At 33.7% G+C, this 13,994-nt stretch overlaps 2 protein-coding genes across 2 annotated transcripts; one reads left to right on the forward strand and one right to left on the reverse strand.

The window, feature by feature from the left end:
- The first annotated feature begins 4,351 nt into the window (after positions 1 to 4,351).
- Positions 4,352 to 5,626, forward strand: LOC113866066 (protein JINGUBANG). The gene has a single exon (XM_027500956.1). The coding sequence runs from the start codon at positions 4,352 to 4,354 to the stop codon at positions 5,624 to 5,626; it is 1,275 nt and encodes a 424-aa protein (XP_027356757.1).
- Positions 5,627 to 5,832: 206 nt separating this feature from the next.
- Positions 5,833 to 13,302, reverse strand: LOC113864748 (ubiquitin carboxyl-terminal hydrolase 24). Its single transcript, XM_027498811.1, has 7 exons — positions 12,851 to 13,302; positions 11,799 to 12,443; positions 11,403 to 11,590; positions 10,577 to 10,824; positions 10,159 to 10,304; positions 9,170 to 9,346; positions 5,833 to 8,476 (listed from the first exon to the last, which is right to left on the reverse strand). Exons 1-7 carry the CDS (start codon positions 12,863 to 12,865, stop codon positions 8,288 to 8,290), a joined length of 1,608 nt encoding a protein of 535 aa, XP_027354612.1. The 5' UTR covers positions 12,866 to 13,302; the 3' UTR covers positions 5,833 to 8,287.
- Between the last annotated feature and the right edge of the window lie 692 nt (positions 13,303 to 13,994).

The raw sequence follows: 13,994 nt of genomic DNA on the forward strand, positions 1-13,994 counted from the left end.
CTCTACACTTTTCACACAATACAACTCATTTAATTTTCTTTCTCTTCTTACTACTAATCACATCTAACTTAAATATGTAAATTCAAATTTTTATTTAACCTTTTTGTCTCTATAATAAATGAAAAACGTGATATATCAGGTTCTGGCTGATTCTATTTTATTTTAGATGAAATGGATAAATTAAAAATAAAAAAAATTAATTTCATCTATCTTAAATATGAAATATAGTCTGATGAGGCAAAATTTTGCCTCAAGAAATATGTTTTTTTTTTATTTTAATAAATAGTTATTAAAAAAATTCATTAAGCCCCTGGTCATGCATCATCTTTCCAATTTTAACTTTCAGATAGATGATCTCAATTACAAGCTGAATGATATTGAGACGTTTTGAACAACCAACTTCATATCTTATTAACTGATTACTTGGTGAACTTCGGCCATTTTATACGTTTTAAACACTGGAAATTATGTCTTGGTTTTTGGTGGTATGGTACTGGTTGTAATTGAGGCAAATTCCTAGTGATTATACCACGTTACCCCTGATAATAAAATAACTTTAGTAGAATGTATATAATATAAATTCTTCTATTATATATGAATGCTTTCCATTATGGAAATTCTTGCATGAAGTAGATAAAACTTTCAAATGATGCTAGTGCAATGTTAATTACTTAATTTTCTATACATATGATTCTGAGGAAAATTTTCCTGATTGATGAGAATATAAATTCTATAATATAATAATATCTCATCATTGACAGAATTTTTTTAATAACTCTTGAAATATTAATATTGATAAGTCAATAGGTATGGTTGCTAATGTTGGAACTTTCTTCTTATAATATTTTTAGCCCAATCCGAATTTACTTCATCAGATGCTTCAGTTCATTGTACAAGGGCTTAAGAAAAATTAAATAAACAAATCACACCCTCAATCAATTTATATTATATGTTGTGATGAAACTAATCCTGGTCCACAAAATGAAAAATCTCATAAGAATTTAACTTGGCTAAATTTTTTGCTTGATTATACACTTCACCATCACCAACATGTCAGCATAATCTTTGGAGGCAGATCCAAATTAAGGGATTTCAATCCTCATCATATACTTTTTTTTCACTTATGTCTGTAATTTCTTGTTTCTTAAGATAATCTTTGGTTAGTTCCTAATTAGAATTTATTAAAATATAGATGAAACTTGTAGCCGACCATCTTCAGTCAGTATTTTTATTGATCTCTATAAAATACTAGAGAAGTTAGCACCTCTCTCTTTATCTCTCTCACACATGTATTTCACAATAGTTTATAAGTAAGAAAACAAAGTCAAGTTTGTTGTGGTGATGTGATTCATGTGAGCTAACAATAACATAACTTGTTGCTTTCTACCAAATCACATTAACTATGATGCACTTTCCAAACTTTTCTGACCCTTTTTTCTAAGCTCAATTTACTTTAATATTTATGCTCCTCCAGGTGGCCATCACTCAACTGTTCAATAAATTTAAAACTAATTTCCACGAGTTAAACCAGTAATGTTGTGCCATATATCAGAAGCAGAGATTTTCCATGTTTGCTAAAAGTGGATATTCACGTTTTCAAGAAGGAATGTCCAAATGCATTCCTCTCATACTAGGGTATTATTTAAATATCGTAATCTTAATCAAATCAATTTGGAACTTTATTGGATGTAAATGTTTATTTATCAAGTAGCCCAATCAATTTACACTTTCAACAATCTGAAAGAACATTGGCTCATTGGTTACTGAAACATGCTATTTTACATCAAGCTCTATAGGCATAACAAGTGTTAATTCAAACTGCTCTTATTTTATGTTTTTTCTTAAAACATTAGTTACTGAAAACCTGCAAGATGCTTAAATTATAAGAATTCAGATGTCAAGAACCAAGGTAGATATTGGAACTTCCTTCAAGTCACAATGGCTGAAAATTACAGCATCTGAAAGTACAAGTTATCAAAAAGCATGCTTGGCATCTCATTGGAGACACTGAATTCAATTCATGATGTTCAAATTTATTCTTCCTAGCTAAAATACCAAACCAGCTTCCCAAACTCACCTACCACACACACTAAGTATTATTGCTTCCAAATATTCTCCTCATAATGTCAATCATGCAGGGATTTAGAAAATAAATTAGTTCAGTATTCATGAAACATACATATAAAGGAAGAAATGAACAAATCAATTTTTTGTAGTGAATCAATTTATATATTTAGAGTAGTTGATTGACTATAACAAAATTATGTAATATTGTATCTATCTTTGACATAAATTTTATGAAGAGGGATATATCACTCCCAATGTGTTTGCAAATTATGATGAAATATACTCTATTTTAGGAGGAGGGAGGTGAATGAGGTATACTAAATTGTCCACACACTTCAACCTCTTTTTGCATGCCGCATATAATAGTTATACAAGATTACAAACTAGGATTTTTTTTATTAGTTGTCAATTAACACTAAATAGTAATAGAATCACCATATGGAACTTTTCTTTTAACTTTTTAATGGTTATATTATATAAAGATTATTTTGATGATATTCTTTCCCTGTAATTTCTCCCCTATTTCTTGGGAAACACATTGTCCTCTTGTAAAATACTTAGGTGGTAATGATGGAAGATTAAACTAGTGGATACACATGTTTACTTTATGTTTATTTCAATTAAAGAATGGATGCTTATAGCCGACCACTTTCAATCAATTGTTTGTTAATTAATCTATGTAAAACGGAGAGGTCTCTGTAAGTCAATAATAGGAACCTGTGCTGTGGTCCTAACTTTAAAACATTAAAATACAATCCTAAAACTAAAGTAAGTAACTCTGCATCTTTTCTATTTCTTCATGTCATTTCTCTGCATCTTTTCTCTCTCATGTTATTTCTCATGAATTAATAAATAAACATATGTGGAGTTGGTTATGTTGACGTGATTCTTGTGAGCTAACAATAACAAAAATTGTTGCTCTCTCTACCAATCTCATTAACCATAAATCCATCTTTTAAATCCCACCAAAAAGTAAAAAACCTACAGTGCTGGAATCAATGGCTAGCAAATTTACCATACCAAGAAGTGCAATAATATAAAAATTCAAGTAACTTTAAGGTCTCATCTTTACACTTCGAGTAATGATCGATTGACACTTTATTTTTGGAATGTAAAATGAGTGGGAGAAGAGAGGAAAGAAAGAAGAAGTAAGAAAGAAAGAAAGAATTTTTTAAAAAAATATAATGAATAATATGATTAAAAAGAAGAAAAAGATTTAAAATATGAGAAAATAAAAATAAATAAATAAAACGATGTGAAAATATTAGTTTTCTTACACTTTTAAGAAAACAAAATTCCAATTTGGATCCACACTCAACCCACTTTGGATGGTGCAATCAATATCATGCAAAACAATTCAGCCATTTTTGTACAGTAATTAAGAAAGAGTTGACCAAAAAGAAGAAAAAAGAAGAAGACATAATTTACGATTAAGATATCTGCCTCAGAGGTGAAATTATCCGGTCTCTACTCAATTAAGGATCGAGGATAATAAATTTGTTAAATTTATAAACTTTATCCCAATATAAATGTCATTATGCTGTATAAATAAATTGTTAGATAATGATACAAAAAATTCATTTTTTAATTATAATTAAAAAATTAAAATGAACAAATTTTACAAATATAATATTTCTACAATTAATATATCTTTGTTGTGATTTTATTTATTAATAATTAATAAAACCATAAAATTTCTTAACAAATTAAATTTAAACTCAATACTAAAATAAAATAAATATCAAAGATGTCAGTCCAAAATTTGATATACATGTAGAAATGAAAGTAATTCTGCAATTACTATTGCAATTAATAATAAAAAAATTTAAAAACACTTCCTAAAATAGAAGACAAGTTAAAGAAAGGGTGGGCTCAAGTGTCCTTGAATCTGAATTGGAAAGCAGGTTACTTTTGGCATTTTTCCACGTGGCAGGAGATAATTGGTAGAATAAAAAATGCCCCAAAAGAGGGTAACAGCTCAAACATGCAGCATTACAAAAGGGGCATAACAATGTAACATTGCATTGGTCCTCAAGAATTGACTCTCTCTCTCTCTCTCTCTCTCTCTCTCTTCTCTCTAGTCAAGGTAGCCGTTGCACCTCAGCCAATTCCTTAATCCTTCCGAGTCCCACACACTTAAAATTATACTATTATTAACACTAGCATAACATAACATAACATAACATTTCCCTTGTCAACAAGGAACCTCTCTCTCTGTCTCTCTCTCTCCTCATTCCCCCTTTGCTTTATTTTCTTTCCCACGGCAACGCTCCTTCGACCCGTTATGGTTCCTTCAATGAAAATGAATTCCCTTGTTGCAAAAACCAAACTTTACCCTCCAATGGATTCAAAAACCAAAATTTGTACACCAATGGATTCAACTTGTAGCAGCAGTGGCAGTAGCTGTAGCAGCATCAGCAGCGAGAGCGATGAGAGTCCCTTCTCTTCTCAGAGGTTGCAACTTCCATGCATTCCCGTTTCTGGGTTCTCCCATTCTCACCGATCATTGGCGGTTCTTTCAGGCCACGTTGGCTCAGTTTCTTCCTTGGCCCTGTGCGGCGAATTCATTCTAAGTGCCTCACAGGGTAAGGATATCATAGTGTGGCAACAACCAGATTTAAGGTTGTTTGCAAAGTTTGGCCAAGGTGATGGGTCTGTGAAAGCCCTTGCAACGGTTGGAAACAAGGTTTTCACTGCACATCAAGATAGCAGGATCAGGGTTTGGAAGGTGTCAAGGAGTTCAGAGAATGTGTTCAAGCTTGTTGACACTCTTCCCACAACCAAGGACTATTTGGGCAAGTTCATGAAGCAAAGTAACTATGTCCAAACTCGGAGGCACCATAAGCGTTTGTGGATTGAACATGCAGATAGCATTTCTTGCTTGACAGTTTACAATGGGTTTATTTACTCTGGATCATGGGATAAGACCCTTAAGGTGTGGAGGCTCTCGGATTTAAAGTGTTTGGAGTCTATTAAGGCTCATGATGATGCCATTAATGGGTTGGTGACGTGTAAAGGGGTTGTGTATTCTGCTTCTGCTGATGGGAAGATTAAGGCTTGGGGAAAGGAGGGGAAAGGGTCACATTGTTTGAGAGGGGTTTTGGAGGGTCATAAAGATGTTTCCTTTAATTCTGTCATTGTTTCTGATGATGGGAAATGGGTTTACGGAGGGGGTTCGGATGGTTTTGTTATGGGGTGGGAGGGGAGTGGAAGTGGGAGTTTTGAGAGTTGGAAGCTTGTCTCTGAGACCAAGGCACATGAAATGGCTGTTTTGTGTATGTGCCTAACGGGGGAGGTTTTGTGCAGTGGCTCAGCGGATAAAACCATTGGTATTTGGAGGAGAGAAGCTTTTGGTAAGCTTTGTAAAGTTGGGATCATAAGTGGCCATGAAGGGCCAGTGAAGTGTTTGCAAGCCTCATCTAATAGAATTGGTGGTGGCTTTTTACTATACAGTGGAAGCCTTGACAAGAGCGTGAGAGTTTGGTGGGTTCCAAGGCATAATAATGCACAAATAGAGGACAACACTACAACACTCAATGAATCCATCATCCAGTGTTAGGAAGGTTTGAGCAATGGAGCACAGGATCTCTTTTTACAGTGTCTTCAGTGCTTCCTTCTTGATTCATTTTGTCCTAGGTTACTTCACACTCAAACAGCGAGGGGAACGGCAAAATTGAAGCTTTTATTTGTGTCTTGAAATTGCTGTTTTGCTTTTTGGTTTACAATTGGTGTTTGTTTCGTTTTTTTTTTTTTTTTCCTGAGCTGATTGTAGAGTTTTAGGTTGAAATTAGGGGGCTTGGTTTACTTTTATTATTATTTCAGTGAAGAAATTAGGGGGACATAGCAGAGTGGTTTGGTTATACCTTTGTTTCTAAATTTCATTTTTTATATTTGTATACAATTGTAACTAATGCCTATAAAGGATTCAATCAATGGAAATAAATTATGTCCTTTTGTTGGTTGCATTACCACGTTGCATCTATTCGTAGCTTAATGGACATGTAATCTTTTTTAAGTGCTCGCTTAGGACAATAATTGACCTAGGAAAAGGACTACAAAGCATTGCACTTGGTTTAAAAGATTAATGTTTCCAAATATCATATAAGTAAGCTCTTCAGCAGCCAAAACAAATAAAACAAATAACTATAAGAATAGAAAAACAAAATATATATTCTGGCGACAAACAATTCTGTTATTAATGACTCAAGGAATCTTTTCCTGTGTTCTTTGTTATGATGTCTTTTTGTTGTATTCATCAGTCACTGGATTTGGTATATTATGTAAATTAACATACTTATTTAGACGAGACAAATGTGACACAAGTATAAACGTGTTCTGATAGCGTAGAAGGGACCTGTGAACATATAAATGGTTATGTATTTACATCTCTAATGTGCCCCCCTCCTGAAGCAGGATTCCTTAATTTTCATTTTTGATATCATGTCATGTACCAATAATCCAATAGTTCTTGTATTACATCTCTAAAACACTGAGGCATGGTTGCTCTTGCAGATCAGCAGAAAAACATGATCAAAGCAAGGATTACCAAAACTTGTGATATTCTTTCATGGAAATCAGTAACTGGACAGAAAAAGTGGCAAGAAACAAGGAAGAATTGAGAAAACAATGGGAACCGCCAAAGTAAAATTCAGTTTTCTGATTCTTTGAAAAGTAAACTCATAATTTAGTAAGCGAATTTTGTTTTTCCTTTTGAAAAGGTAATGTTACAAGTTTATGTTCTCTTATATATAAAATACTCCGGGGATGTTGTTTCTGCAGAAGTAATGTGAGAAGTTACTGACTTTAACGACTGGGAGATCCTTTGTGCCTAAATGTAAGAGTAAGCTTGACGCTCTTTCACCGTCCATTTGGTACAAAAGAAACATATTTATTTGGATGGACCACGGAAAGTCTTAAAAACAAGGGAAAGGGAAGTCATTGCTTAAAATTATATAAAAAGCCACCATTCACTAACCAGCACGCAGGACAACCTAATTTCTTTAGCTCTCCTGAAGCAATACTTTTGTAAGCTGGGTTTGGACCACATTAAAAAACATAAAAAATGGTATATTCCATTGATGTAAATGAGTAGCCGTTTTGGTTCTTCCCTTTGTTTATTCTTAAAATATCAAAAGATGCTGTCCTATTCTTTTTGTGAGCAGAACAATGATGCAAGTCTGAGAGCCATGAGAAAGAAATCAAGTAGGAAATTCGAAAGTAATTCATTGCAGGTGCAGCCTGCCTGCGGACTAATTTGAAAGTCACTAGTTTTCATAAATATTTCAGGCTATAAGGTATTCGGAAAAGTAACAATTTTAAATGAAAGATAGGTTGGACTTTACGATGCACTTTTTGAATTAAAATATGGTCTGCCAATTCAGTGTGAGAAATTAAGAACATGTTTCAACTAATCCTTCAAAGTGGAAGAACCCGAAACAAGAAAGCATGGTTGACCCAAAAGGAAACAAGGAAGCATGGAAGAAGGGCCACCCAAAATGTGTAGAAAATTTTGGGGCTGCTTTTTCCTGAGCCCGAATGGCCCCATCGCTTGGGAAACTCAAGTCAATTGCTGGGTAAACGATGAACAAAACAATGCTTTGTAACATATTGACCCTAAAAAAAATGGTGTATCATGGGTAAGAAGCTAGGACACGGTGGAAAAGCGCAGAATTTAACAATTGAACTTGAACGCCTGGATTTGACAGGATAAGCCAATGTCCATTTTGATTTTAACAAAGCATCTGGAAATTCAAAGGTCCATTCATTAATTAAAAAAAAAAAAACAGTAATATTCAGCACCAAATCAACGAGAAAAAAATCAGAGCTGAAGTTTCATAGCTTTAGATCCCAATCTCTAGCAAGCCAGTGGGACTTCATAATCTGCAGCATTCTTATAAGCCTTTAATCTGTTACCATAAATACATGTCCATTTACTAAACTAGGATTACAAAACTTCTCCAGTTCAAAATGACAAGAAAAAGAATGTTACAACAATTACTCTTATCACAAACTAGATTGGATCCACCATTTATGACACCTTAGCAATCTGACCCCAGAGCAATTCACATTGAGCTTGACCAACTAATAAAAAATCACTCACATTTTCTCCATACAGGGCATTAATCAATTGCCAATCCTTCCTCAAAGGGGAGTGATGTTTTTCTCTCAGGTGCAAAAGGGAGTAAATATCGACAGAACAACATTTGTATTATGTTCACATTCACATCTGTTTGTAGAAAAGGACATATGCCTGATCATGCAGCACCTTATTTGCTCCAATGGCAAAGACAGATGCATCATCAAATCGTAGCCACCGACCGTTGGAGTATTGAGCATCAGCCGTGTAGTGCCCCTTTGAAGGCTCCTTTCCATGGTGAGTAATCGTAGCAACAAGTTCATACCTTCGACCCTGCAGAAGCATAAATATCAATCAGCCACCATGCCCTCTTCCAATCAACATTAATAATACCCCAGGGTTCTAATTAAATATAAATCTGGAGAGGTCAGTGAAAGATTACGTTACAATACCAGTACTCACAAGCAATTTTAATTTTTTGCAAGGACAAATTCAGTGGAGAAATCAAATAATCATTAGTCTAAAAATACATTCAAAGTAGCTTTCAAAATTCACTAAAAGTAGATAAATGCTCTTTTTCAAGAAAGAGCTTCATGCAGTCTCAGGTTTTTTATGGTATCAAGTTGAAAAATTTTCTCTAAAACAGCAGTAAATTTCTACTTTGCTTGCTTAGTTGAACTTGTACACTAGAAAGTTGTTTTCACAGTAAGAAAACAGAAATGTCCAGAAAATTAGCCATCCATCCATATTATTGTTTCTAATTAGTTACTTCAGATTAAAAGGGAGAGGGAAGTAATGAAAAAGAAATCTCCCATAAGCAATGATCACAATGATGTGATCATTTCAAAAATATTCCCAAAATTTATTTTACTTTTAGTGGAGACTCCAAATTTCTACAAACATTCTTGACGGAACAAGAGAAAGATGTGATCTTAAAGATAAGAAACAAATTTATAAGGCCACCTCCCTCCAAGAATAAAAATCAGTGCATCACTGAGAATAAATCAGATGCATTCTTTACATTACCTCTGTAGAAGGTGAAACGAGCAAGTCACGACCAAATACGAACTCATGAGGAAAGTGCACAGGCTTATGCAACTTGGTGCTTCCCTGGCTTCCATAACCAAAACGCATCAGGTGCAATATCAATATTTTTGGGAGTGTCACTATTTGTACAGATTTTCTTGCAGTCACGACACCAGCCTGAAAGAAATTTAAAACCAATATTTTAATAGCAGTATTAGAAAGTATATCATCCAACACAACCAAAGTTTATCATTACAAAGTACAAAAGGTGGACTGAAGATAGATGGGTCTTTCAAACAGTTATATTAAATTTATGACTACAAAAAATAAGACTTCCTATGCTGCCAAAATTAATAATTTGGTGTAGACATGACAAAGATATGAAGACCATGGAAAACAAAGTAGCTACAATTTTGGCATTAGCTCCTCGGCAAGCTTCATTACATGTACCTATGTGACACTAGATTGTTTTAATCAGGGCAGCTAAGGAACAAGAACACCGTCGTAAAGGGATTGGGTTAAACAAAAAATCCAAGTTTTCCAAAAACAACTATACATATACAAAATAGAGAAAGTTTTTTTAAAAAAAAGATAGAACCACTGAGGGTCAGAAAACATGAAGCTCCACACATGCTAGGGTATAACAAAATTTCTAAAGCTAGGGTAAACAAAAGTGAATTATGAACCATCATATAAATATAAATTTCATAATTTTCTATCACAAGTAGCCAAAAATATTTAAAGGCACAAGTTTTGAAGAAGTGAAACAACTTGGCGACAAAACTTGATGTTAACACTGTTAAGCATGAACCATTTGGTACTCACATTATAACTGAGTATAGGGTGCACAGTCATGTGTACCCAAGAGGTAACAGAACATAAAAGATGACAACTATTTAGGAGTACTAAGGTATCATAGTCCACTTATAAAAATCATAATATTAATGAACGTTGTACATCAAAGTATGGTGGTGTTAAAGGCTAAATACCTTTCCAGTGAGTGATGTTCGATACCCTTCCAAGGTTTCTGGTGCAGAAAACAAGTGAAGTGCATCCTCGATGGTATGAACAGAATCTGGATAAATGTCAAGATGGAGCAGGAGATATGGTTGAACAGTGGCAGAAGCTCTATTTCCTAAATAACAAAAAATAAATCATCGTAATTATCATTTTTTTTTCCATAAATGTCATTTACTTTACATTCTCTCATCCAAGCTTTGGCATCAACAATGGAAAAGGTGGATGTTGGCAAGAACAAAAAGAAAAAAGGAAGTAAAAGTTCAGAATTACAAACATCTGTCATGATACAACAGACCAATCATATGAAATTCCAAAAATTCTTAATTGATTTGACAGTTAAGACAAAAACAAACTCCTTCACTAATACATTAGAGTTATATTTTGTACCTTTAGCTCTCACCAAACTTCTAAGCTGTCCTCCAAATATACCACTTAATTCTGATGGAACAAGGCTTTGAGTCCTTGTTACAGCAGATTTATTCTTTGGCCCCACAGTTTCCCATTCATCATCTTCCACAGAAGAAACCAGAGAAGATTTGCTACCATTAAGACTTGAAGACGGTCCTTTAAGCTTCAGTAATTCATCATGCATTTGATCCATTACAAAGCTCAGAAATTCCTGAGCATCTTCCTGCCTGAAAGTGACATGTTGGTACTGAGTATATTACAAAATAGAAAGTTTATACTACCAATTACATGACATTTAGGCATTAAACATTTTCAAATTACCAAATTACTTCATGAATTGGGTGTACAAAATCTGAGAGACGTTGGTTCACCAATAAAATTGTTTAATTGACAGAAATATATATGTGAAAGCACAGAAGATGAAGAGGTGGAATGGAGGATTGAGAAGAAAAGCCATTGAAAATTTTATCCATATATGTAAACTCGTCTGGAAAAAGAAAAGTTTTCCAGATTGTATCACTCCATGTAGAATAAAATTATAAATAAGTCCTACTATAGACCTGGCAGAGACTATTATGTATTAACATGACCATTTATCAATTATTTTATTGCACAGTGATAGCTTTCAACATCTGATTTAAGGTTAAAATGGTCACATGCATATCAATACAAAACAAGGTAACTAGCATGGCCACTGGGTCTTCTCGATATGACCAAGTATATGTTCAATTAGAAATAAAAAATAAGGGGGGGGGGGGGGGGGCAGAAACACAAAAACAAGATTAAAATACAAATCATCACCAACCTTGGTCTTCCTGAAAAGCTATCTGCCACGTCCCGAGTAAAATTTTTTAAAACACTTTCAAACATAACAGGGCAAAATGGCCTTCCAGACTCAAAAGTATCGGCATCTTTCTGCTTTAATTTTGTAGTGCTTGGCATGTCAAATTGGGTTATAAACTCTGCAAATGCCGCCAACGTGGGATACCCAACCTAATATATTGCAGAATAATGAGAATTCAACAATATCAGTTAATTCAGTTCAATACTTTTTTAGTATCCTAGTTATAAGGGAAATTTCAATGCATACAATGACATATGATGTTGAACATTTATTTCACAAACAGCATTTTTCAATTCAGATTTTACTAAAACTAGCAGATGGCAGTATTAGTTGACAAGCAGCAGTAGACAAACTAACCTTGGGAAGGTTGCGAGTTCTTATTTCCTGTAATAGCTGAACAAAAGGTGAACATGACAAGAGAGCCTGCATAGTTGCATTAAGAAAGCACAGATTGCCAGGGTTAATAAGGCCTCGAGGCAGCAGATTTCTAGCATGCATAACAGCATGCCCATTGGTTGCCTTTTTGGGGTCTTGATCAGATAATTTTGATGAAGAATAATCACCACCTCTAGTTTCTTGTACATTCTTCAAGCTTCCAGCCTCAGAAACATCTAGGCTCAAATTTGTAAACTTGTTCGAGGGACTACCTTCACCAAGTAATGTAAAAGAATTCTCGTTATTTTCTTCAACTTCATTTACAGTAATGATGCTCGTGGGGCTAGGGGAGAAATTGGTAATGCTGCCATTCTCTTTGATTGTTCCTGATACATTAGGTGAATTGTAACTATCAGTTTTCACTCCATTACATTTCTGAGAATCAGAGGGAGGATCACTATCTGGTGCTTTCGATGAATTTAGCAAGTTGCTTGATTCAACAGTAACGGAATTCAGAGAACCAAATTGCAGCTCATTCTTCTCCACAGGCGTTTCATTTCTCCCAGAAGTCGGCTTTAACAGCAATGATCGGGTTTCATCTTCAGTGAATGAGCCGAAAACTATCATCTGATAAGCAATGGCGCACAAAGCCAATAAATATTAATAATTTTATCACATAATAAATTTTATAAAAAGACAAAAATTAAAATATATAGAAATTAACAATTCAACGACCGAATTAAGCAACATTGTTTATACCAATGCACCCCATTAATTATTGTCAATTCATAATAACCATTGTGAGCCCTAATTCACACCAGCAACTGACAACGGACATCCAAAATAGCTCAAACAAAAGGAACATTAAAAAAAAAAAAAAAAAACGGAAAGTGCAAACTTTTTTTATCAGAGGCAAACAAAACAACTATTATTAAACACCCTTAAGCAATAGTTAGCAATAAGATCACTTAATTGACATAAGATACGGGAAATTCCAATTGCATCTCTGATGACGATTATAGCGAAAATCGAACCTTAGAATCACTCATGTTGATCACGAGAGGGAAGTTGTAGACACGGGAAGCAGAAATTGAGTATAAAATTCGGAGTGAAAGAGTTGGGTATAGAGAAGGGATGAAAATCAAAAAGTAGGGTTTTTGGAGACCCTGAAGGAGTAAAGGCTGCGATTGAAGACATGAAAGGGGAAAAGAGAGAGCAGAGAATGAAGAGAGAGAGCATTTAACAAAGGAACCCTCCCCGTTTGAGCCTTCGTAGCACCAACACCGAGCATCGACAGAACGAGCAACGCAAAAGCCTCTGAATTTGGAGATGACGATTTAGGGTTAGGGTTTGTGCTGTGATTGAAGGTGTAAGAAACAACTAAGAATACCACTGCGCCCCTTCTTCTTGCCTCAAACTCCGCTCATATATGCCATTCTTTTTACATTAAATAATGTATTTTTCTATTTATAGCATGTTTTGCAATACCAGGTCTATAACAGAGCCTAACAAATATAAAAATTACCTCTGATTTTTTTTTATAATTATAGAATAATCGTCATCTTATTCTATACTATTGGCAAAACCAAAGGTAAATTAATCACTAAAATTATTAGATTCAACTTCTACAGCATTGAAATATAAATATAACCTCATTTGAAATCATACAGTTTGGAAATTAGTTTTTGAGCGAAAGAAAAGAAAACTCTCACAATAAGTATCTTTGTTTAAAATATTTTAAACAAAAAGAAAAAATTTATCAACTCTTGGAAACTTTTTTATCTTATATTTTTAATTTTTTTTCAATCTAAGAAGTTCTATGTTAATATTTTTTTTATTACTTTTATCTCTTTAAATAAATCACAACTATTAATTTAAAAAATGTAAAATTCTTTCTCAAGTTTATGAGCAGTGTAGAACATGTTACATATAAAACATCACAATTGCAATTGAAAAAACTCTTACTTTAGATAAAGTTAACTTGATCACTTGATCACTTGACACTTTGTATTTGTAAGAAGCTTTTTGATGAAACTTTACTTGTGATGCCACAAAGTTTGAATGAATCGTTTAAAATACATATAACACAATTTATAAAGTAGTTAGTCAGTTTAAAAATTTAAAATATAGATCTTATCTATAAAGAATATCTAATCAGTTAGACAATTTGATAAATGT

Source organism: Abrus precatorius, unplaced genomic scaffold (assembly GCF_003935025.1).
Source record: "Abrus precatorius isolate BTA unplaced genomic scaffold, Abrus_2018 Scaffold4, whole genome shotgun sequence".
Lineage (NCBI taxonomy): Eukaryota > Viridiplantae > Streptophyta > Magnoliopsida > Fabales > Fabaceae > Abrus > Abrus precatorius.

Excerpts from the sequence above, each read along its gene's own strand:
- LOC113866066 (XM_027500956.1), top strand. The coding sequence starts at position 4,352 with ATGGTTCCTTCAATGAAAATGAATTCCCTTGTTGCAAAAACCAAACTT.
- LOC113864748 (XM_027498811.1), bottom strand. Across the intron at positions 11,591-11,798 it reads GAACTCGCAACCTTCCCAAG|GTTGGGTATCCCACGTTGGC; the intron begins GTTAGTTTGTCT and ends GCAATATATTAG. Across the intron at positions 10,825-11,402 it reads AGCTTTTCAGGAAGACCAAG|GCAGGAAGATGCTCAGGAAT; the intron begins GTTGGTGATGAT and ends TGTCACTTTCAG.